Source organism: Poecilia reticulata, chromosome 11 (assembly GCF_904066995.2).
Source record: "Poecilia reticulata chromosome 11, P_reticulata-male-v2, whole genome shotgun sequence".
In the NCBI taxonomy this organism is placed as follows: domain Eukaryota; kingdom Metazoa; phylum Chordata; class Actinopteri; order Cyprinodontiformes; family Poeciliidae; genus Poecilia; species Poecilia reticulata.
Window position 1 is genome coordinate 18,292,573 of NC_088840.1, and position 23,741 is coordinate 18,316,313.

At 39.3% G+C, this 23,741-nt stretch overlaps 3 protein-coding genes and 1 non-coding gene across 8 annotated transcripts in view; all 4 read right to left on the bottom strand.

Moving 5' to 3' along the window:
• Positions 1 to 434: 434 nt before the first annotated feature.
• rps27.1 (ribosomal protein S27, isoform 1) lies at positions 435 to 2,463 on the bottom strand. The gene is made up of 4 exons (XM_008422484.3): positions 2,332 to 2,463; positions 1,628 to 1,736; positions 1,423 to 1,533; positions 435 to 688 (listed from the first exon to the last, which is right to left on the bottom strand). Exons 1-4 carry the CDS (start codon positions 2,335 to 2,337, stop codon positions 660 to 662), a joined length of 255 nt encoding a protein of 84 aa, XP_008420706.1. The 5' UTR covers positions 2,338 to 2,463; the 3' UTR covers positions 435 to 659.
• On the bottom strand, positions 850 to 979 carry LOC145553931 (small nucleolar RNA SNORA35). Its single transcript, XR_014090002.1, has one exon. It is a non-coding gene; the product is annotated as a small nucleolar RNA SNORA35 (small nucleolar RNA).
• A 763-nt stretch (positions 2,464 to 3,226) lies between the features above and the next one.
• Positions 3,227 to 9,984, bottom strand: lrrc71 (leucine rich repeat containing 71). 4 transcript variants are annotated; one of them, XM_008422482.3, is made up of 17 exons: positions 9,782 to 9,981; positions 9,056 to 9,106; positions 8,861 to 8,989; positions 8,449 to 8,556; positions 7,247 to 7,322; positions 7,089 to 7,160; positions 6,865 to 6,933; positions 6,594 to 6,753; positions 6,426 to 6,509; positions 6,213 to 6,284; positions 5,117 to 5,218; positions 4,972 to 5,023; positions 4,823 to 4,890; positions 4,708 to 4,734; positions 4,511 to 4,619; positions 4,154 to 4,248; positions 3,227 to 3,387 (listed from the first exon to the last, which is right to left on the bottom strand). In XM_008422482.3, the coding sequence occupies exons 1-17, from the start codon at positions 9,846 to 9,848 to the stop codon at positions 3,268 to 3,270; spliced, it is 1,461 nt and encodes a 486-aa protein (XP_008420704.2). In that variant the 5' UTR covers positions 9,849 to 9,981; the 3' UTR covers positions 3,227 to 3,267. The 4 variants fall into 4 exon arrangements, with proteins under 4 accessions (XP_008420704.2, XP_081468560.1, XP_081468563.1 ...); XM_081612434.1 differs by having other exon boundaries at positions 4,823 to 5,023; positions 9,782 to 9,983; XM_081612437.1 differs by lacking the exons at positions 9,056 to 9,106; positions 9,782 to 9,981 and having other exon boundaries at positions 4,823 to 5,023; positions 8,449 to 8,519; positions 8,861 to 8,984.
• A 769-nt stretch (positions 9,985 to 10,753) lies between these two features.
• ash1l (ash1 (absent, small, or homeotic)-like (Drosophila)) overlaps positions 10,754 to 23,741 on the bottom strand; it is a 36,778-nt gene continuing 23,790 nt past the window's right edge. Inside the window, exons 13-27 of one of the 2 annotated variants that reach the window (XM_081612430.1) lie at positions 23,564 to 23,672; positions 22,998 to 23,147; positions 22,672 to 22,739; positions 22,150 to 22,316; positions 21,864 to 22,016; positions 20,887 to 20,941; positions 20,473 to 20,605; positions 19,195 to 19,464; positions 18,986 to 19,072; positions 18,794 to 18,884; positions 17,857 to 17,995; positions 17,598 to 17,770; positions 17,269 to 17,435; positions 15,629 to 16,079; positions 10,754 to 13,231 (exon numbers count right to left, since the gene is read on the bottom strand). In XM_081612430.1, the coding sequence (XP_081468556.1) occupies positions 13,140 to 13,231; positions 15,629 to 16,079; positions 17,269 to 17,435; positions 17,598 to 17,770; positions 17,857 to 17,995; positions 18,794 to 18,884; positions 18,986 to 19,072; positions 19,195 to 19,464; positions 20,473 to 20,605; positions 20,887 to 20,941; positions 21,864 to 22,016; positions 22,150 to 22,316; positions 22,672 to 22,739; positions 22,998 to 23,147; positions 23,564 to 23,672 (2,305 nt within the window). In that variant the 3' untranslated portion in view covers positions 10,754 to 13,139. Of the gene's footprint in view, positions 13,232 to 15,601; positions 16,080 to 17,268; positions 17,436 to 17,597; positions 17,771 to 17,856; positions 17,996 to 18,793; positions 18,885 to 18,985; positions 19,073 to 19,194; positions 19,465 to 20,472; positions 20,606 to 20,886; positions 20,942 to 21,863; positions 22,017 to 22,149; positions 22,317 to 22,671; positions 22,740 to 22,997; positions 23,148 to 23,563; positions 23,673 to 23,741 lie in introns of both variants that reach the window. The other variant, XM_081612429.1, reaches the window with a different exon arrangement.

Below are 23,741 nucleotides of genomic sequence, written 5' to 3' on the forward strand. Positions count from 1 at the left end.
TTGTATGTGGAAATTTTACCATTCAGCCTAAATTCCTGCATTTAAATAATTTATGCCTGATTTTCAGTAAAGCTGAACTTGTGACATGGTGTCACTTTGTGGAGTTAATAGTGATGCTAACTTGGACCCAAGTTAGAAAACTTTATTTTAAGGTGTGTTCATAAGACTGACATGACAGTGTCATAACCATGAATGTTTGTCATTCAGTAGGTTAATAATGACACAAGGCAACTTTATGTTAAGTGTCATTAATTACCAAATGACAATGACTATCAAACATTCATGTTCATTACAGCATCATGTCAGTCTTATGTACATCCCTTCAAATAAAGTTTTACAGAAATCAACTTTACCAAAGGCAGAGCTTTATTTTACAGGATATGAATCAATAAACTAAGTGGAAATGCAGTAAGAAGCACACAGGGATTCCTTGCTTTAGCCAAAACAACATTTTATTAAGAGAGACGGGGTTGGAGGGTGGAGTTACAGCAACAACCAATTGGTCAACATGAACAGTGGAAACGCATCCCCTGTCTTCTTCCTTCTTCTTGTTTCAAGTCGGGACCACAGGTTCCGCCGTCGCAGTCGTCCCGGAGGCAGGAGACGCTGATATCAACCGGTCCATCCCCTCCTCTCCCCTCCAGCTTCAAGGAGAACAGTTAGTGCTGCTTCCTCCTGAATGAGCACCCTGCCGGAGGAAACGACACGTTAGCCCATCGCTGACAAAAGAGGAGCCTCACCGAGCAGAAATACTGCCGACTGGGCACGGCTATTGTGTGGCGTAGAGCTGCGGATCAGGATCTGTTCTGGTTTTACTGGAATATTTCAGAGTCTACAAAGTTACATTTGGTTTGTCCTCAGCCTTCGAAAGGGGGAAGCCATGGTTGGAGCTCAACCCTTCTGCAAACTGAGGTTAATCTGGCACTGGAATGAGATTGGAAAACCACGATAGAGGAAGTCCAGTCACTTAGCAGTGCGGGAAAACTGTGGCAAATAATCCTTGGGAAACTCTTCATCGTAACTGAAATTTACACAAAAAATGTAAAAATAATTTGCTATAATATTATCTCGGTCTTTATTTAGTTTTCTTAGGAATTTAAACCAGATACTTTTGAAGTTTTTTTCATTTTAAAATATGGGGGCTTTGCAAACAGATGGAAAACCAGAGGACTACCTAAGATTTTTAAGCTATGGGGAAGGGCGTCAAAGATGGAAAAAAATATTGTTTCTAAATCTAAAAAAAAAAAAAAAAACAACAAAAAAAAAACATCAGCTTCAAAGCTTTGTTTGCTGGTATCTAGTTTAAGAACTCAAATGCAACATAAATATTTAAATTCCAGCTCCAATCCTGCCCCGTTTAATTAACGTAAAAACAAGAAACAGTTTGACATTTTTAACTGGTGTTTGTGTTCAGATACTGACCCTCTGTGAGACGTGCTTTGCCTCCAGTTGGCTGACACAGGACTGTTGAACAGCCCACACACAGCACCACTGTCTGAGCATGGCTGAACACCGTCGTGATCTTGTAGCATCCTGCAAAACATTTTTTTACAAAACTCGAGTTTTACCATCCTGATCTTAATTGATTTACTTGCATCTACAAAAAGATGTGCAAAAACGCACATACCTGGACATTTGACATCCATAAAGTAAGAGTTAGGACTCTGGACGAGACGCTTCTTCTTGTGCCTCCTCTTCTCCTCCTCAGGGGATGGGTGCAACAAGTCTTTTGCGAGCTAAATTACAAAGGAGGAAATGAAATGGACGTCACTAAACGTGATCAGCGACATAAAGCGAGACAAATACTTAAAAGCAGAGACTCAAAAATCAATAATAGTTTTTGTAAATATTTAACATTGCATATTGACTTAATTATTTGGCTAAAAATGAGGCCGACACACGTCTGGCTCAGCTTTAGCATCGCTGCGTTGGCCCGCTCGGGCCCACATCTTGGCCTACCTTTCCTACATTAGATAACACTCTGCGTATTTATTACAAAACAATGTTTACATAACTACAAATGAGCGTTTAGGTAACTCTAAACCTTATTATCGAGGTTACGCTACGATAATTATCATCCGGTCTCTGTATTCAGCTTTTCCGATAAACTGGCTCCATGTTTGCGGTGTGCGCGCAGCCATCTTGTCTCACAACGCGCTCGAGATGGTCTGAAAAATGATTAAAAACCAGCATCTTCGCCCGGATTAAACCGACTCAAAGTGGCAGGAATCGAAGCAATAATTTCTTCTGAAACGGTTCAGCCCTGTACTCTGTATCTAATAATCGATTTGAAGCATAAATGACGGATTTCATCCGCCTTCTGATACTCACTGGCATGTTGGCGAGTAAATAGCCGCTGCCGAAAAGGAGGAATCACCGGAAGCGAGAGGTTCATATTGGTGGTTCTCCTGAGCACAGCCCGGACGTGACGACATTGTAGCAACATGGAGGCCATATTTGTAAGGTCAACAACATCTTTTAACAGCTGTTAAATTGTTATTTACTGAACATTTTGTAAGTAAAATGACGATTCTGAAGCTTTTATTTAAACTTACAACTCGTTGGATCTAGATATGCAGTTTTTTATTGATTAAATAAAAAAAAACTGCATATGCAACACAAATAATTTGTGTTGCGCTGTTTTATTCTTTCTTTTAGATCTCCAGTTATAAGTCCATTAATTCATCCAAAAGCAATAAAAAAATACATTGTTTTCCCTATGTATAAAATAACAGTTACATTTTATTTACAATAATACTTGAATGTTTACTCAAACATTAAAAGTTATTTCAAATTGGATAGAGAATGTGTAAATACTTCCAAGTTTTGAAAAATATTCTGTTAGATTTAGATTTGGACTTTAACTGAGCAGTCTGAATGAATGAATAGACTTTTATCAAAGAACTCTAATGTAATTCATGCAGTATTTGTACTTGTATTTGAATTGTGAAAAACTCCATTACTCAAGCTATAAAGATTAATTTAAAATGTGATTGTCATTTTTGTCTGATCGTTTTCTAATTGATTTCTGTACTGATATTATCCCAGAGAATGTGTGTTTTTTCACTTGACTACAAGTAAAATTTCACTACTGACCATTTTCTATTCTAGTGATCTTGAATTGTTCTAAATAATTCAAAGTTGCTGCTCAAAGACCTTTCCTAGAGTAAAACGTTTAATCTTTCTTCCTCGTCTTTTGCATTGTAAAAAGAAACTCGGAGAAAAGTAGTACTGTAACATTTATTTCTTCATCAGATTTGTTGAGCACTACGTTTCCTTCGCCTCCTCTTCCATCGGTACAGAGTTCTGTTCGACCAGACGATCTGCCAGGGCTTTCATTTCTTTTATCTTTATGTAGCACTCAGCGTCCGCAGGGAAGAGGTTTCTCTGTGCATGAGAGAAAGACATCAAAACCATAACAAATACATATTCATTAGGTGTCAGATGTGAATGTTGGTTGCTAAAATAAAGATAAGTCGTCCAAATTAAGTAGGACGCTGCAGCTGAAGAATCTGAAACAACCAAAACAATCCACCGCAATATTAATTCAGAGGAATATATAGCAATTGAAATGGATGTGGCACCAAAAGCAGGAAGACCTTCAGGCAGAAATATGAATCAAATTAAAGAGGTTAAGTGACAAAACATTACCAGTTAATTCATTTAAAAAATACCTAAAACTAAATTATTAAATATTAAGGTAATTAATTAAACTAAATTGCTTGGTTTTCCAGTACATACTACCCGATGTGGTTAAACTTAGATTTTAGTAAATAACGTCCTAAAATTGCAAATGGAGGTGAAACAAATTATTCAGTAATTTTACTGAGAAACACTAAACAAAAAGGACAAAAATAAGAGTAGATGTTGGACCTCGGTCAATTTGTCTCCTATTTTGAACCTCAATTTTACAACCGCAGGATGCAAACTATTTTGGAAAAAGTTTATTTAACTATTGTGCTTTCATGAAATATGGACATATCATAAAAAATACTTCAAATACTGTTTGATTTCTTATATGCTATGCAATATTATTCTAACTGACTTGAAGAGCAAAGATAAGCAAAAAAGAAATTGTGTACAACTTAAAAAACTGAACACAAAGAAACAATTACCCACTTTGAAAATAACCAATTTAAGATGTAAAACAAACCTGCAGAATGAGACGCTGCAAGTTTCCTCCTGCCTCCTCCTGTCTTTCCAGAGATGCCAGGAACAGAGGCAGGGACTTCTCTGTAATTTTGTTCCCTGCACAAACAAATATAAATTTGTAAGGCATCACAAATCCTTAGAGAAGAAGAGACTCAAAACGTCCTTCAGTGAATAAATTACTATACATAAAAATCTTATTTTGCAAATACCGAATCATAAAACGCATATTAAACACAGAGTAGTAACTTTAAAAAAATCTACATAAACAAACATTCAGATAATCGGAGTAAAACTGCCCTGTCTGCAAATATTAATAAATATAAATATGTGTTGGGATGTGAACATTTTTGTACCTGACCTGATAGATTGAGCGAGGTGAGCGTTGTGTTCCCAGGCATGCAGAGCACGCCGTCCCTGCGATGCACAGACTGCACCAGCAGGGGGTTTCCTGTCTCCAGACCTTCTCCCTGATTGTGAAGACAAAGATGGCAAATTCAACTCGGGTCCATTTGCTAACGTGTTGCTATATGGAGATATTGCAGCTGCCAGCCAAACCTCAATCAGGTTGCAACTTGATTTATCCTGCAAGGAAAAAGAAACAGCGATGTAGGAGAAAAACAACTTGTAAATTGTCTAAATGCGTTTAGATGCGGTGAAGCGTTTCAAGCACCTCTTGAGGAGACAGCTTCTCTTTGCCTCCAGACTTTATTCTGCTTTGGGGCCTCTTTCCTTCTGGGCCTGAGGAAGATTTGAAAAAACGGCTACGAGAAACCAGACGGTGCAGCTGATGAACTGGTGAAACGTGTAAGCGATGATTACCCTTCTTGACTTTGCTGTCGGCTGTTTTCTCATCTTTTTTTGTAGCTTTATTCTGATTAATATATTGGCAAAGGATTAGGTGATTTTAAGTTATGATGGCTACGTGAACATTTGCCTTCAGTCTTATAATATTTATATATATTGCCTTTTTTTTGCTTGTGCTCTTTGCCTCCCCTTTGCTTGAAGCGCTGTGCAAGGCAGAAAGATGGCTGCCAGCTGTTTGCTCCAGATCCACCCTGAGAGAAGACTGCAAGAAATGCAAAAAAGCAGAGAATCAACACATCAGAAGTTCCTCAGATGTTGGTTGGAGAACATTAGAGAGCAAACGGCATCATGTAAGCATGAGGGGCCCAGCGGAAAGGTCAGAGGTGAAGATATGGAGAAGATTAAAGCAAGGCCAGGTGTTGAGACTCAATGGATTGATTGCAGCTTTCACAACGCACTGCTTTGGTGTGATATTTGTTAAGCTGTTATATTTCAAGTGCAATTAAGAGTCAAATTCAGTAAACTAGAATCTGCATTCAGATGAGGCTTGTTTGTCAGGTTAAAAGTACCTTTTTCAAAATAACTACATCTTAGCAGGTATTATAAATGTTTCCCATAAAGCCCATATTTCTGCATTAAACAGTTTTTCAATTGGTCTGATGCATAAATCTAATTTTAAATGCCGCATTTTAAAGAAATTAATCACAGTTGAAAACATCATTCTTTGTGGAATAGAGTGCTTTGCACTCATTGAGTTGAGTTAATGAAATACATGATTTTATAATAGCATATTGACTGTCTAGTCAAAGTAAATCAGTAAAAATTTGTGTTTGTGATGAACATTGACTTTTAAAGGTGCCGTGTGTGCAACCAGGCAAAAAGGAATAAGTAAATATTTCATTTTTTAGATGTGAAAATCTGGTGAAAACTTCAAAGTATCTGAAGCTGTAACTGTAGAAAATGTGGCTCAACAAAGTATAGAGTTAAGGAGATGAATAAAAATGCAGAACACACTTTTCAGATGTTTTTTCATGAGTTATTCAGTGAGGAACAATTTGTGTGCTTCAATCATAAAAAGCCTGAATATTTTAGAAATACAAACTTTTTAAACAGTACTTCTAATCACAATTAATTCAGATGTTTAAAAATCCTAAAAAAAAAAATTCCTAAGCTGAGAAATAAAAGATTTGATTAGGCTGCTTAAGGTCTTTCAAAATGTAGCCGTGTGTGTTAGTGTAGCTGTCAAAACTTCCAACCTGTAGTTTGTGCAGTATCATCTTCCTCCTTTCCACAATCTCCTCATGGAGTAGAGTTAACTCCCCGAATGTCTAAAAATGGAAATGCTTAGCGCTGGAGGGTTATTAAATCGTGTAATATCTAATCCAGTAAGCCGAATATGATTAAGAACGTCTTAACTGCGAGTTTAAATGCATTATCTGGCAGTTAAAGTCTTTAAGGTAAACAGATACCATAGCCAGATGGGCAGCTCCTGCGTCTCCGATGTTATTGTTGGCCAGCGATAGAATGACTAAAGTATTATTCAGCCTCAGGCCCTGAGAGGGAAAACGAGGTGGAAAACATATCAGCAGCTCTGATGGGGACATCCGGGGGGAACGTGGATCAGCTCTGGATTATACCTGTGCAATATGCACGGCACCTGCATCCCCAATATTGTTGAACGCCAGGTTGAGTGACAGGAGGTTCTTGTTAGCAGATTTACAGGTGGAGAGAGCCGAGCCGATCAGACGGGCCCCTTCTTCCCTGATCTGATTGTTCCGCAGTGACAAGTGGGTGAGGCTTGACCAAAGAGACGTGACGTGAATTTGGACGCATTTATGCAAAAGCACGGGTTGTTAGTGGCTGGATCTTGTGTGTGTGTGTGTGTGTGTGTGTGTGTGTGAGACTCACTTGCTGTCTTCAGAGAGCAGAAGGTGGTAGCTATTCTGTAGAAGCGGATTACCCTCCAGTGTCACAGCTCTACCACAAGGCAGAGTTAACAAGCTGGATCAGTTAATCCTGCATATTTCAGAGCAAATTCACTTGCAAATCCACAAGTTTTTTCTGACTTGTCTCCCGGGGAGCTGCAAATTAAAACAACGTTGCACAGTTTCGGTGCCACCGAACACTCTCACCTGAGGTTGGAGCCCAGAGACGTGTTTGCGAGGGAGATTACCATTGGGTCTGACAGAGCGGCCTGCCAGAAGCTGCGGCACAGTGGACAGCGTTACGCTAACAAACGACAAGCAGACGGCAGGGGCTCGGCTCCCCTCTGCACCTGCTCATTACTCACTGAATACACTGCAGGGTGGGCATGGACGAGAGCATCTTCAGAACTGCTTTGAAGATCTTATAGTTCACCTTCCATCCTGCACATTCAGGACGAATGGGACAATAGTTACTGCAGGTCTTCAGGACCCACGCTGCAAAAAACACAAAATCTCACCAAGTATTCGTCTTAGTTTCTTGCTACTCTTGAAATACAGCAAAACCGACTCAAAAGTAACTTCTCTGCATGATTTAAGTGAGGAATTCTTGAGTATTGGTAAAAAGTACTAGTTCTACTGGCAGATTATTTCCCCTATAACGAGACGTTTTCTTCACGTTCGAATGGAAAATGGACGGTCTGTAGAAGAGACACACCTCTAAAAACCTGCAGCAGTTATTCCAACAAAGCGTGATTTTTCAACAAATTGATTGGGGTTCAGAAAACAAACACTTGCCACCCCTTATATAAAAGTTTTATTTGTAAAAAAAATAAATAAATCTTCCGCTTTTTTTGTTTAATCACACAACTTTCAGTTGGTATCTCAGTGTTCTACAATAAAACTTGTGCTACTAAACTGACAAAACAGCTTAAAGAGCATTAAAAACATCCTTTTCGTTTTAGCCAGTGGATCTTTCTACTTACAAAATATGCTGACTTTATTTTTTTTTTACTTTTACAAACAAAAGAAATTACTATGGTGATGCTTTTCAGGTCAGGGACACCCTAATGTATAATACTGCATACTATGTTATTAATACAATAACACAATAAAAGCATGTCTAGTCATTTTAGCTTAAATAACTTTTGCTAATCCTACAAATAAGCGAGTTGCAGACAACTTAGAAACTCTGCACCAGGGATGCTTTGTGATCACATTGAGGACTGGTGGCAGTTATTTGTATGTCACTTATAATCTACTGCAAGACAATGTGGCAGTAAGACACGGTATATACATTGAGAAGTCACTCATAGTTATCTTGGTGTTATTTAATCTATCATACATAATAAGAGTTGCTCACTTAGAGCCACAGTGAATGGAAGTAGGGTATAATGTCAAAGCTTCAGCAAATTACATAAACTTAAATTTAATTAGAAGTCTAATTAAGCATTTTTATCTCCATAATTAATCAGAATACTTAAACAAACAAGAGAAATAAACTCATGCAATTAGCAAGTGCTTAAAGTAGGTGCATGATCCTGAGATCCCTTAAATGTTTAATTCTTACCAGAAATCCTCATCTTCCTGGTACAATTGGGGTCGTCATTTTCCAGCTCAATGCATAAACATGGCGTACCCCTGAGAGGGAAACCAGACCCCTTTAAATCCTCATCTTCTGTAGGTGAAATTATGTTGATCATCAGAAAACAGAAGCTTAAAAATGACATTCCACTACATGCGCACACATCCAGCACAGTGAGTGTTGCTAGCGATATCTGCATTTTGAATTGAGTTTTTATTGGGCGTACATGGTGTAGATCAACGCTAAGTAGAGCTTGATTGTAAAGGGGAAGGAAACTGATGGTTTTAAATAAAAGTTCCCAATAAACCACACTGGCAAAATGTGTAAATGTCTGAGGAATAATAACACTTTGGTGTTTTTTTCTGTCCAGAAAAGAAGCAGCTCAGTACTTTCTTACCTTTAAATGCGATTTCAGAGTCAATAGAGGGTGGGATTTGACGTATTACTGGGGGGACTGGCTTCATGTTCAGAAGGGAACAAAGCATACGGAAGTCAACCTCCACATTTCCTGTGCAGTGATAATCATCTGTAGGACGGGGTAATTATTAGTCAGTGGCTGAACAACCTTCAGAATGAGAACATCATGGCTTACCAAAGGTCTGCACTGGTATTGGCTCAGGATGTTGCTGTTGACTTTTTGTATCTGTGGAACAACAGAAAGATTTTTGGTCTAGTTTGAAACAAAGAAAGAAAAAAACCCAGAAAGAAAATAAAAGGAAAACACTAAAACAGACCCCCCCCCCCCAGATCACAGAAAATAGGAAAGGATTTGAGATTAATATTGATATTTTTGCTGCTTATAATTTGACTAGAATATTTTTTTGTGTGTGAAGAGAATGCAGTTTAAACTTTTAATTAGTTATCTAAATGACTGAGTAGTGACACTTTTCAATGACTTCAAAGAAGCACATATTAAGTAATTTATTTTTGCTCTGTATATTAAATAAAATTCCGTTTAATTTAATCCAATAGTACTTTATCAATCCAAAAAGGAAATTAGGCATGAACTCCTTTATTACTTTAGATTTAAATAAATTAGCATAGATCTCATTTCAGATTTATTGTTTTGAACTAAAATGGGCTGGAAACATGGATTTTAACAAGACACAGCTACCTTAAAGGAAGAGGATCAGATATATTGTAATATATTTACACGACTAAAGAGTTAAAGCTGTAAATTACTACCGCAACACGTGATGAAGATATGTCATTTGCTTACACTGCATACAGATTATTTTAACTTTTAAGAGACAGTTGTAATAGCATAATGTTAGCTTGTCAAGGAATGATTAAATCACTCGGACATTATTTAGCCAACCTGTGACTTTCGGCGTTTCCTCGACTTCTTGGACTACTTTATCCTTCGGCTGTTTTTTCCTGGACATTACTGACTTGTTGAACTGACCCGAACTATCCGTGTGAAACAGTTAAATTTTCCTAAAAACCGAGTTAAACCTGGAAGTCGCCCCGTTACCAGGGCAACCAGGCTCGGAGTCCAGGCTCCCAGTTCCTATCGCGAGACTTACATTTTGCTGAATTTGCGATTTTTACCTTCGTGTTAATTTTTTTCTTTCTGACGATTTTTAACGAAATGACAATTAGTTTTATGTTGTGTAAGGTTATGTTATTTTAATAATATTGTAATAAATAATTCTATAATATTTCAGTTTCACATAGAAATGTTACAGTAAACAATTTTATATCTTTTGTTCTACAGCATATCACAAAATAAATGTAGCATTTTATAAAATGAATTTGCTCTTAATTTTAATGAGCTATTTTTACAAATATTTTAAATTACTAATTTACAGACTATGCTTATCGCATGCATTTATTTATCACATGCTTTTCCAAGTTTATTTAACATAAATATTTATTTAAAACTTTATTGATGTATTGAATTGTGACAGTTCTGGTCTTCGACACTTAAACTCTTAAATTTGAGCTAGCATTTTGTACACCAGGACATGTTGAGAGAAGACAAGGAGCCTATAAATAAATAAATATATTCTTTCCATGGTTTCTATGCATTTATCCTGTAACAATCTATTACTTTTCCAGTCAAGTATATCCAAGGTTCTCAGTCCTTTACTGACCTTTTTTAAATCATAAATACAAAACGTCCTCCTTAATTTGTGGCAGATATTTTACAGCTGTCAAAGTTTAAGAATTCTGCAGATCACTTTTTCCCCCCACATCATACCAATTCAGATGGTTTTTTCCAGTCTGCAAAGAGTCTCATCCTTTCTTCACCTTTTTCTGGTTGAGAACCACAACATCAGACACTATATGTATTCACAATAATGTAGTGCTTTTTATTAAAAAAACAAAACAAAACAAACAAAAACAAAAACAAAACAAATATAAAACAAAAAAGTAAAAACCAACAGCATTTTTTTCCATGACTTAAGAATCGTAATTACAAACTTTGAACGAGTGGAAGAAGTTTTTTCTCTTTTTTTTTTTGTTGTTTTGACAAACTGTACACATCACAAAATGTCCGTCAGTCTGCCATTTACAATGCTTGCATCTTATTTTGTGATTGTCTAAAAATAACTAAACGGATCACACAAAACACACAAATACAAGTACAAGCATCATACAATGACCGCTATCACAAAACGGAACCGTTTTCCTATTTGAAAGAAAAACAAAAAATATATTTATATATATTTATATATATTTATAATAGCATGATATCGTTTCTGACAGCTTTACTTTTTGTTTTCCTGTCAGCGTTTAAAAATATCTTAACATTTTTATGTTGGTTTGTTTTTTTAGTGTTCAACACTTTGCAGCAAAAAAACAAGGAGAAGATTCCTCCTTAAAAAAGTTATATTATTAACAAAATTCAGTGACGAAAGGTGTCGTTGCAGAGTCACTGTCACATCCCAACGCCTTCTGACATTCTTGCTCATGCACTTTACAGGTGGACTTAATTTATAGGCAAAAAAAAAACAAAAAAAAACAAACAAACAACTCAGCTTAAATTTCATGTCATCAGGACTGTTATGGTGAGAATTTCTGGACATTACAAAAAAACATGTTCCTCAGAGCTTAAGTGTCTTCATTATAGTAATACATACCGAAGAAATTATAATAATAATAATAATAATAATAATACATTTAGGGCTGAGTCCTGTACAGTACAATAATAAACAAAATCCATTTTCAAGATATTGCTTTTGGAGACACTTCTTAATGGAAAGAGTGTATATTTACACAACTTGGCACTGTACAGCTTCCTGTTCTCTTCCTCCTTCCTTGTTCTCATCATTTTTTCAGCTTGCCACACCGGGACTTTGCAGGGAAAAAGGAAATCACATCAAATACGTAGTCTTTTTTTTTTTTTTTTTTTTAAACAAACATTCTCCATGGCAATCAGTCCGAAGACAAAAAAAAAAAAGAAAAAAAAGTTGCAAGTCATTCCTTGCTCCACATATACAGTATCCACTGCCCCGCCCGTCTCACAGAATATAAGAAAATATGACCGTCACGATACATTTCATGTTAAGTATTGTTTTCTTAAAACTGTTAATTGCCATCGAGCCCTTAATTTTTTTCATGTTTTTTTTTTAAAAAGGTATATTTTCACAAAATCTGGCAGACGCAGACACACACACACACACACACACACACACACACACACACACTTGCACACAAGGCAGTGGGAGACTGTGGCGGCTGTGTAAGGCGTTAGTTAAAGCCGGCGCCCTCCCTTCTCCCATCGCTGCCCGATTTAAGCTGGTGAATCGTTTTGCTTCTTAAAAAATAAAAGGAACACAGGGGACGCGGCGAAGCCGACTGCCTCGCGGCCGACTTAAAAATAATAACAAGACACTTTTGACAGAAGCGCAAACTCAATTCCAAACCACGCCACAGGTCTCTTCTGCTTCTAAACGAGCTACTTTGAGGGAAAGAAAAAAAAAAAAAAAACAGGAAGAAAAACAAAATTTGATGTTTTTAAACTTGCTTTTGTCAGGCTGCAGACAATACTGTGAGAGTGTTAGTGTATTTTCATGGCGGATGCATTACACAGAGCTTCACAATATCCAAGGTACCAAAAGTGCAGTTCTCCACCCTTGTTCTCTCTTTCTAAAGCGCAGCATCAGAGCACACCGCTCAGCTTTACATTTTCTCCTATAAGCCAGTTCCCTCTCTCATCTTTTACATTTTCATCATTGCAGCGAGATCTCACAATGAAGAACAATAATTCAGGACTCGCCAGGAAATGAATGACAAAACGCCTCCCGTCCCTGTTCAGTACCAACCGTTTTGTTTTCCAATGCCGGCAAGCAATATTCATCAACCCATGATTTCTAATGTTCGATGCATTTAAGTGCATGGGTTATTTTTCCTATGTTCATTAAAAAAAATAAAATAAAATAAAAGTTTTGCATGATATACTTAAATAAGAAGACCGGGCCGGTTTTCTCCACTTTAAGGTGGAACTTCCGTCGAGTCAGAACTTCTGCACCTCTTCCACCGTCTCAGAGCTGAGGTCACTGTCTTGGAAGAGGTCAACTCTGAAGATGCGACGCCGTTGGATGCTCTGTGATCCATAAAGGTAGGATAGGCAACGATGCTCAATTTCCCTTCTTTGCCGTCTCTTCGCTTCCTGGCGTCTTTTCGCTGCAACGAAAGGCGGCGTGCGTTCGGCAGGCACGTCAAAATCGTTACTTTCTGACGACAAAATCTGCAAATCCGAGAGTTCTTCGCCGTAACCGCCGTCCTGCTCCTTCCTCGAGGAGATAGGTGACATCAATAGCTAGAGGGGAGGAGAAAGAGGAACATTTAGAAGCTTTTTAGAAAAAAAATTGTTAAAATAAAGAAGTGCTTATATTCTGTTGTAACTGGGGAAGAAATTGACGTACCTATGATTTACAGCCACCTTCACTACCCAAGCAGTTCCAGACTTGGTTCAAATCTATTTTACAGTTAGTCATTGTCATAATTTAGCCTTTAGGCCCTTTTACATAAGAGTTCAGCAAAGCAGCTAAAAACCCGAGACCACAGTAAATTGGCTCAGTTTTTCATAAATCAACCTGGCAACAAATTGCGTCAACTTTTGAAACATAAACAAATAATCAAAGCTGTGGATAAAGTTCAAAGTGGCATGTCTGACAAGTAACATCACTCTGAACTAGAGGTGTGCCGATCGATCAGCCACCGATCATAATCGGCCGATTTCCGTAAAAAAGTGTATGATTGGTAATCGCCGATCACGGTCTCTTGTTGCCGATCACACAAACCGATCACCTGCATCTCATTTCGCAGCCTGCCTGTGCAGCTGGTCTCCTCTTTCCTTCACTCTGCGCAAACGCGCAGCAACAAATCCTAAGCGATGTGGAACTATAACGCACTGAGTGAATGGGGAAGTTTGCGTGTTGCGACGGAAAATTGAAGCACGTCAAAATGCATCATGGCATAAAAACAATGCCGTACATGACGGAGTTTGGCTACATCGAGGCTCACTGCAGTAAAAAAGACATATAGAGGATCAGATAGCAGGTAAAGCAGCGCACAGCTACAAACACTCACCCGGATTAGCATGACGGTCAGAAAGCTAAACAAATAACCTGCAAAATTATTTAAGTCTTCGAGCTGCGATGTAAGATGCTGGTTCTGCTCTCGCTGTTGAACCACTGCTACACGCTACAGGTAGTAATATTTCAGATGGAGCGCCGCTTCTGCTCCACCTGGTAGTGACTCTCACACCAAACCTCTGTTTAAAGCTGCAGCATCTAACTTAAAAAAATACATTTTACATACTTATTAAAACTTTCGCTGTCCTAACATGAGACAGATAATCTCTAAAAAAATAATCGATCTCCTCCTTGCTCTGCATAATTACTCCCCTCAGTCAGAAACAGCCACTCAGAACTAGCAGTAATCAGCTAGCCACCATGCTATCAGGAAGTTTTTATTCAGTAACTCAGGATTGTTTATTGTAATGGATCCTGTATTTGCCTTTGAATGTTAAGTTTTATACTTGAATTTCTTTAGCAATGTTGAGAGGTTTTATTTGACTCTTTACATTATTTAGCCTCTTCAGAGCCTTCATATGTTATCAGTCGGTTAAAGATAGTATTACAGATAGCAGTACAATTTGCAGAATGCCTGTTTTGTTTTTTTCTTGGAAAAAGTTATTAAAAACAAGTTTTTGTCTAAATTAAGGTGAATTCATGGTTACTTTTTCCACACAATGTAACCGGTAGTGTTTATGATTAAAAAAATAATAATAATTATGTGATCGGTATCGGTGATCGGCCCTCATGGGTGATCGGAATCGGCACATCTCTACTCTGAACATACCATATCCACAGAGAAACACGGTGCTGGAGGCAGCATGCTGTGGGATTTTTTTTTTGTTTTCTTCAGCAGGAGAAAGGAGATTGGCCAGGATAAATGGGAGAAAAATACAAGGCAAGAAAACCTGGCTTAAGTTCACTTTGCAGAAACACAACAACTCTACACTGAAATCTTTAAGAGCAATGGAGAAAATTAATGTCTCCTTACAATCTGACTGAGCTTCAGCATTTTTTTTTTCCAAATGAGAAAAAAACTCTGCAAAGCTGGTCGACTTCCAGCTGGAAACACAGAGAAAGGAGGTTCAAACGATGTCGATGGACGATGAAGCTGCTGGGGATTAATTTATGCTTCAAAAAACAATCTGATAACACGCTGGAAAAGACTATTGTGTGCAAGCTGTGCAAGAAAGAGTTAGCGGATCACTGAAGCTAATCAAACCTAAAATAGCATCTCAATGCTAAACATGAAGCAGCAAACACAGACGTCCCCAACGCCAATGTCAGCATCTGCAGTTCACGTTTCTAAAGAAGGGTTTGTACTTTAAATGAGTGATCAGGTGTTCACCTGGAAACTGATTAGCACTTTATACTAATCCAATGGTTGAATAACATCAATAACATTAAAAACAATAAATTTATTTGTTGTTGAGCTCATGTGTGTGTTTTTTAAATTAATTATCAACAAATAGGAACTGAAAATGTTGGTTAAATTCTCTTAGAATATGGAAAACGTGAAGGAGAATCAAAGAGTGCATCTGAAGAAGTGCAGGAGTTAACTTCTCAGTGTGTGAATGCATGAGCGAGCAGCCATGTATCTGTTGACCTACCCCCCTGCTTTGCTCCCGGTCCCTCACCGTTCTTGCTGGGCGCTCTGTGCAGCAGGTCCAGCAGGATCTTGTTGAGCCGTTCCCTTTGAGCCTCCCTCCGGCTCAGCGCCGGGTGGTGGAGAGGCGAGGAGGCCGAAGACAAAGGGAGTTCGAGCATCTCCCCTATCCGGTCTTCAGAACCCTCCCCGATCTCTTTCCGCACCCCGGCCTCCAGCCCTTCCTCCTCTTCGTCCTCCTCCTCGTCTACTGGTCTCGCTCTTTCCTTTTGTCTCGGTTTGGCCGGAACGTGTTCAGGTTCCTCCGGCGCCATGTCCACGTCGTCCTCCAGCGACCGTCCGTCCTCCGCCCCGTGGGGGAAGTCGTCGCCGCGGTCGCAGGAGGAGCCGTCGTCCTCGCAGCCAGCCGCTTCTTTGGACCGTTCGCTTTTCCAGGCAGACCGGCCTCCGTTCCTCTTATAGTTGTCAGGAACATAATGAGGCTGGAGGGACGTAAACGTCAAAACAATATTCACACAGATGAAAAACTAATCAGTGTTCACACATTTCTCCCACAGCAGAATTCAAGCACTTTTCAAGCATTTTCAAGGTAAATCTTAAAAAAATTTTCCAGCACCAAACTTTGGAGATAAAAACAATACAAATGAACTAAAAAAAATGACCATTTTAATTCACTATTATATTGTTAATGTTTTTGTAATAGTATTCTACATTCTACAGCAAGAACAAAGTAAACTTAAATATAGCAACATTTTATGTGTTTAATTTTTTTCTGACACATACTTTACACTTTGTCCTGATTACAAAATACAAAAAAAAGAAGAAAAAAGCACCAATTTTAATAATTTTTGTTAAAGCATAAAATATGAAATGATCATAAGGAATAATAAATATTCTTTTCACTGAAACAATCCAAACAAACCCATTTAAGGTAAATGACCCTCCTGTTCAAATTAGATACTTAAATACAATACACAAAGAAAATCATAGAAAAAATATTCTCTCTCAACGTTTTCTCCCATTTAGCAAATGAAAATGATTTTGGCAATTCTAACTGACCTAAAACAAGAGAAGTTTAGTCTGATTTAACTTCAGACATTGAGAAAAAAAAAGTGCATATAAAAATATCTGGATTCAACTTTAAAAGTTTTCCAAATTTAGGTTTTTCATCACGTTAGATTGCACTGTATTAAAAAAATGTGCAGTTTGAAAATGAAGCACTTTCAAGGACTTCACACGAAAATCAAGCACTTTCCAAAGCTTGAAAACATCAAGCAGAAGTATTTTCCAGGACTTCAAGCACTCGTACAAACCATAACCAATAGACCAGTTTAAATTTCCCAACAAAGCGCTATGGCCATACAATTACGTTACAAATTACACCATCTTTGTAATAGAAACCTCCTGCTTATTATTTAAATTGCCTCCAGCTTTGCATCCTCCGTTGCTTTAACAAGCAAACAGCAATGAAACTTGTATCTCACTGCGGTTTCCCCTCAGGTTGCAATAAAAACAATGCGGTTTGCCTCATTTGTTTCTGGTTAGCCCAAACACTAAGCGAGGCATTTGCTGCAGGCCACGTAAATAATGAGAGCACTTTGTCACCGTTTTTAAAACGGAAGCAGATCCCAGAAAAAAAAAAAAACAGCAACAAAACGTCCTGAGTCTCACCGAGAAGTCTCTTTTGGGCGCGAGCCGCTTGGGGAAGTGGTTGAAGGCGTACGGCTTGGTGCAGACGGGGTAGCGGTTCCGATGGATCTTGTAGAACAGGTGGGCCGATTTGTCCAGGCGATAATCACAGATGTACACGTCGTGCTCCTTCACGCCTTTTGGCCTGCCTGTGGGAGGAACGAGCTTTGAGTTGGCGCATCATTTCTATGATTAGGGGAAAATCTGACCCCAGCTCGATCCTGCTTCCCAATGACACGTTTAGAAGGAGGGAAAAAAAACATGCACTTATCTCTGTGGCTTGGTCGTCTAAATTTGTGTTTTCCCTTTACCTTTGCAGTAGGTGTAAAGATCAAGGACGCAGCACGTGGCCACCACCGCCTCCAGGGGGATGATCTCGTACAGCGGCATGCGGAACAGCTCGTTCTGGTAGAAACGCCGCGACGGGGAATGGTGCGTCTCATGGGGACGGAAGTAGTGATGACCAAAAGCAAAGCGCTCGCCCCTTCGGAGTTTGTGTGGATAGACAGAGCAACATAATCAGCTTCATGCATTTCACGGAACATCGCCTCGTTGCGGATGTGAACTTACTTTTCGTTCTTCCACAGCTTCTCGATCCGGAAGATGTCGAGTTTCTCCCGGTTGATGTGGGACAGAAGACGGTAAGACTGCCGGACAGGCTGGCCTTCAGGACTGCGTCGGCTGTCTCTCATCAGGTACACACAGTCACCTGCTCGCAACAAACGCAACGCATTACAAACAAAAGCACTGGCAGTTTTCATGCTCCAGTTCATTCTTTTTTTTTTTTGCTCATTTGTTCATACTGCTAATTATGAACAGTAACCACGATGAGATTTCTGTGTGAACGGTTTACGTCCCGAACGCACAGAAGAATGTTGACGTCACACAGCAGCGCATAGTTTCCAGAAGCTCTAACGGATGGAGACGTTTATGTCTTATAACACAAGGGAAGCTAATAGTAAAAAAAAATAAATAAAAAAAAAAGACAACGATTAGCAATGGCCTTTTGTGGAGTATTGACTACAGTTTCTGTATGGAAGTCTGTTTGGACGTGTAGTCAGAGCCAGCATTGATGAGACTGTGATGTGCTTCACTTCTTTCATAATTTCATAACTATAATTCTCAGCCATTGTTTGCATCCAGATTTACAGCATCTGGCTTTTCCTGATGCAGAATTGACACAAATCTCACATCAATGACGTAAAAGCCGCAAAATGACTCACTATCCTGTGGCCCAAATGCCGACCAAACACAACATGCAAGAATATTGGATTGATAAGAATTAGTAAAAAGAGAGGGTTCATCTTTCAGGACGTGTCTAGGGTCAAACGTAAGTCTCATAAAAGCTACATTTTTACATTTGCTGCTTCATGAAAGCTTGGGAAATTGCTTCATAACTTAACCCTGGTTTAAACTTCAAATGTGTAAAATGTTTTAAGGATATTATTCACAGAGATGAGTCATACACAGAATGAGCTCTGGGTGGCTAGTTCCTCTGTTTCCATACCTTGGTGTAACAGCAGGTCATCTCTAAGGAGACATATGTAGTAGATGGAGCCAGCCTGAGCGTAGCTGGGCTGGGGGATCATGGGAACCTCCTGTTGTCACGACAACACATGCAGCATGAGAAGGAAGCAATAAAACCGGCACAAAAAAAGGAGATATGAAATAAATGAATCGGTTAAAGAGAGAGGCGTACCCTGTCTACAGGTCGAGGGTCACACTGCTCACACAGGTAGTGCTCCACTTCGGTCTCCAGACGCATGCAGTCACAATGCTGCCACACCTTTCATGACAAAAAAAAAACAGTCTGAAACATCTTAGCTGCCGCTGATTCAAACAATCACGTTTGTTTTGAGACTAAAAAACATCTCAACTTTCTCTCCCAGCTGCTTTTCATGTACTAACCATACACTTTTCACATTGGATCATCACTCCTTCATCTTTGTACATCCCGCAGATGCAACGGATGACGTCGTCGTCCTTGTCGTGCGACCCCGACCCGCCTCCGTGGTGGTGAACGTGGTCGCGCTCCAGCGAGTCGGAGCTGTCGGCCTCGCTGGCGGTCTCGCCCACGATCTCGTCGATCTGGACGGCGGCTTCGTTCCGGGCGCTGTAGTAAGCCTTCCTCAGGCGGCACACGTCCCGGCCCACCGACGACTTCCTGCCATAATACTTCTGCAGAGAGGAAAAAAACCCAGTGCTTTCCATATTAATAAAAGGAAATGTAATTATAAGAAACAACAACAAAAAACACATGTATATATTAGCTCTAGCAGCTATGTACGGAAGAGGATTGGGGCCAGAGGAAAAAATGTAGTCATTTATTTGGATTTTGAGTTTGGCACAGAATTTAAATTCTGATGTTTTTGTTTTTTAATCCTCTTCCATTCAGTATTTAGTAAAGGCTTTCATTTGTTTTGCTTCCAGATCCGACATGAATGATCTGCAGGACTAAGATAACATAAATCGACAAATTTATTCCAAACTATGTTAATTTTCACCTAAAAGGCCAAAAGCTCCCCTCAGCACAAAGTGTAAATAAAATTCACTCCACAAAAAAAATAAATAAATAAAATAAACCCTCGACGAGGTGATCCTAATTTATACACCCACTTCAAACTCCTCTGACTCAAAGACTAATCGACCTCAAGAGCTTTCAAGTGGCCCTTATTTAAACAGCTCGGCTACAGAGAAGGAAATCAAGGGAGCCTGCAGATTGGGCTTGAATATCAGAAAGCAAGAAGCAAAAATCCAGTTCAAGTGCTGTGTGAACGAGAAAGGCAGGAAATAAAAGAAACTACTGGCTGATTACAAAAGGCTGCGTGGAGCTGAACAATCATTTTGATTTCTAATCCAGTGAGATAGGAGTGAATAAAGCTGAACTCTCCTCTTTTTCAGTGCTTGATGAAGACTAAATGCAAACTTATCCTTCATTTCACAGCAAAATATTTAACCTGATGCTGAGACTGACTCCGGGTTTTCTCTAAGCTTTAATGCATCAATTAAGATTTTTTAAATTAAACTTTACAGACTCATTTGTGCAAACTTAAGTCAAGAAAAATGCAACAAACACTTAACATACAATGAAAACTGTACAGGTAACGTGATTATTTTTGCCACAACAGCATTAAAGACTGAAGTGGGAAAAGGCCGAGACTCGGTAATGGAGGCAAACCAGCTTACCTCAGCGTTGCGAAACACTTTGAGCATGTCTGTGTCGAACGCTTCCACCGTCTTATAATGGCCGGTGAGGATTTGCTTCTCGATGGTGCTCAGGTCCAGAGGGTCGGACACCTTCTCATAGTACTGGCTGTTCCTGTTGGCACACCGGCACAAAGGCATTTAGTCCCCAGTTAAAAGTCCTCGCCTCTGATTACAACAAAAACAAGCGTATGAATCCGTGCCGGCACTCGCTGAGCCGCTAGAGCAGCTTTAGTGCAAGAGCTGCTTCTGTTTTGACACCAGCTGATAGCCATCAGTACTGGACACACACGCTTTCACGGCTCAAATGCGTGGCGAAAGATAAAACTGTTACACTGTGTGGGCGCTGTACACAAACACAGAAGTAACAATGCTGAGAGGAAAACAGAGTTTCACCTCTTCCTGGATGGCAGGTTCACCAGCGGAGCAGCAAGGATTTGTCCCGATGAGTCTGAAAATGACAAGGAAATCATTTTATTAACGGCTTCCTTTTAACCATTACAGGATAAAAAAATGAAAGAAATTTATCCAACATCTGTGCAAACGCTGAAGTGGATTTTCCACAATTATTCTGGACATTTATGGTGAGAAATTTGATTAAAAAAGAACAAGCTGTCTTTATCTTCCCAAATTCCCCCTCTAAAGGGAGTCCATTAGCTCGTATGCAAGCTGTGCAACAGCAAAGCCTCTAAAGTTTAGAGGAACCACAAACTGTGTCCAAGACATCAACAATGTTGTTTATGAGGAATTTGAAAAGGTCAACATAGTTCCCGATACATGCTGGACCACATAACTTTACCGGGTTAATTATTACCAACTAGCTGATAGCCTCGTTACTTCTCTCTTCTGCAGCTAGTAGCCAAAGCTAATCGGAGAACATCACACGTACCGCACATTTTATACCTCATAAACTGTTGACTCAGTTTGATCAGCAAAGAAAATATGATCCATAGAAGCACACAGGTTTAGCCGGACTGCTGCACGTCTGGAAAGCTTACATAGATTCTTGTTTATGCTGTTAAGAAACCAGCAACGATTTATCAAAGGTTCAAACTTCCACCGAGAACATGAACACTTCCAGCAGGAAGTGCTACCCAAAATGACAATAAAAATAGTCCTACTGGTTTTTGATTTTGTTATTCTGCTCTTCATTCAAAAAAAAAAAGTTTTAATTTCTCCTGTGTCATAAACAGAGTCAGTAATGAGCTTCAAATTTTTGTATCCCCACAAACTCATGTTTGAGGTCAACATCTCATACTTGAGTTAAATGAAGTGTTTTAAAACTTTATTAGGTAGATGATTTGGTACAACATGCCAGTGGCCTGTGTGTTGGTGAAAAAGCAGAATAAATCAAGGCGTTTCCCTCAGCTGACCTTTGTAGCTGGTGATCATGTCACAGATCTCTTTGAAGATGTGCGCCAGACGCGCGGTGCGTGTCACTTCTGTGTTTTCTTCAGCGGCAGCGAGTCTCCGAGTCCGAACCGACCGCGACGTCTGCAGAGCTGAGAACTGGGTCAGGAACACATCTAGAAAAAGAACCAATGCGTGTTAGAAACAGTTCAGGTTAGGCAGCAGGAAAGTAAAACCAATACCAATCTTTAGTGTTTTTGTTTTTTGGACTGTTGCTTTCACTTCAGAACTCCCTGCCTGTTAACTAACCTGACTTGATGTTGCCATCGTCTCGGATAACTCCTCCCCAGCGAGCGTACATCGAGATGCTGCTGGGGTCCCGCTCTCTTTCTCCCTCTCTCTTCTGAAGCTCCTGTTTCTCTCTCATCTTCTCCCAGTTTCGCAGGAGAAACACGCTGTGCTTCAGCACAAAGTTTCTGCTCATGGCAGGAGAGAAGAAGTCAGTGAGTATGAAAGTTTAGCTTTTATCTAATAGAAGCTCCACATGGTGTAATGTGTTACTGCTGATGCAGTAACATATCACTGATAATGATTTTATCCAACTAATCAAGGGTCAAATGATACTTTTTAGACACTGCTTTGCTTAATAAGGCGGTAATAACAGAGAAAGTACTATCCACAGTAAAATCCCCATCAATGCAAGTGGAGATCATTTGTAAAATAGAGCTTAAGGTAGATATATCTATTACAACAGAAGCTGAATACAAAATTCTGTTAATATAACATATTGTAGTCACAGAATTTAAAAGTAGGCTTTAAGGAAACTCGTACCTCTCTCTGTTAGACATGGGCTTCATGAGATGAGGATAAAACCTGTTGCTGTCACTGGACTCTTCCTCCTGAAGTTAAAGAAAACCAAATTTAATATCGTATCTTAAACACAATGAAGTAAGAAGAAAACCCTTTTCAGGCATTCTGTGATACTTTATAGAAACATTGTGAGCTACACAGATCAATTGTGAGCCAAGAAGAGGAAGATCACAGTTTTCACCCAAATCCTAACTTAGATGACAATGATGAAAATGATGAAAATAAACAACCCAGAAAAATTCTCAGATGAACTTTTCTTTGACGAAAGCATTAGTTGGACAACTCACTCTCTTTTTGAGTTGGTGTTTTGACTTCCTCTTCTCCTTGAGTCGGCCCAGCCTCCGAGCGCCTCCAGTTTTTCCCGGAAGACCGTTGATGCGCTGGCTCTTCCCTCCGATGATGCCCCGGCAGCTCTCCGAGCCGCACTTGCAGACTTGCTGCAGAGAGAGAGAGATAAAAAAGGAAAAACAAAGTGGGAAGAAAGTTATAATTAGTATTAAATCCAGATAAATGGGTTCTGCTAAGAAGGAAGGAGCAGAAAAATGTATTTTTAAAACTAGAAAGGAAATTTTAAGACAAACAAATGCACCTACTGACCAGACATAAGTAACTGGTTGCTGTGTATTTCTTTTGTGCTTTTCTATTGGACGGGTAAACCAAGTTTAATTTCAGATCACTGAGATAAATAAACACGACTTAGCTTATCTCAGTTTTCTGAGCTAAACTTAAACCTGAATCCGTTTCGTGTGACCTGCTTCCCTCGTCACTATTAATCATTTACAAACTCGTATGATGAGATGAGAATTTTTACAGAAAAAAAAAATAGAGGTGAAAATGTTAGCCAATGTTTCACCTGTTCCTCCGTGTTGAAGGAATGAAAGTTGTAGTCGTAGGTGAGTTCAGTGCCGCTGTGGATGTCCTTCAGAGCAAAGAGACCGATTCTGTAAACCCCGTTCACGGACCTGCAAAACGAGACAAAGTGGTTTCTTAAAAGCCTGTAAATCCCCCCCCTCCCCCCACACTTTTTTTTT

Bases quoted from the DNA above. Each gene is read 5' to 3' on its own strand.
- rps27.1 (XM_008422484.3), bottom strand. The intron at 1,534-1,627 runs GTATGTGCGTTT...AATGTTTTGCAG, and splicing joins TATGGATGTCAAATGTCCAG to GATGCTACAAGATCACGACG. The intron at 689-1,422 runs GTCAGTATCTGA...TTCCTCCGGCAG, and splicing joins CAAAGCACGTCTCACAGAGG to GGTGCTCATTCAGGAGGAAG.
- lrrc71 (XM_081612434.1), bottom strand. From the start codon at position 9,848: ATGTCCAGGAAAAAACAGCCGAAGGATAAAGTAGTCCAAGAAGTCGAG. The intron at 6,934-7,088 runs GTGAGAGTGTTC...GCCTTGTGGTAG, and splicing joins TCTCTGGGCTCCAACCTCAG to AGCTGTGACACTGGAGGGTA. The intron at 5,219-6,212 runs GTTGGAAGTTTT...CATTTCTTGCAG, and splicing joins TGATACTGCACAAACTACAG to TCTTCTCTCAGGGTGGATCT.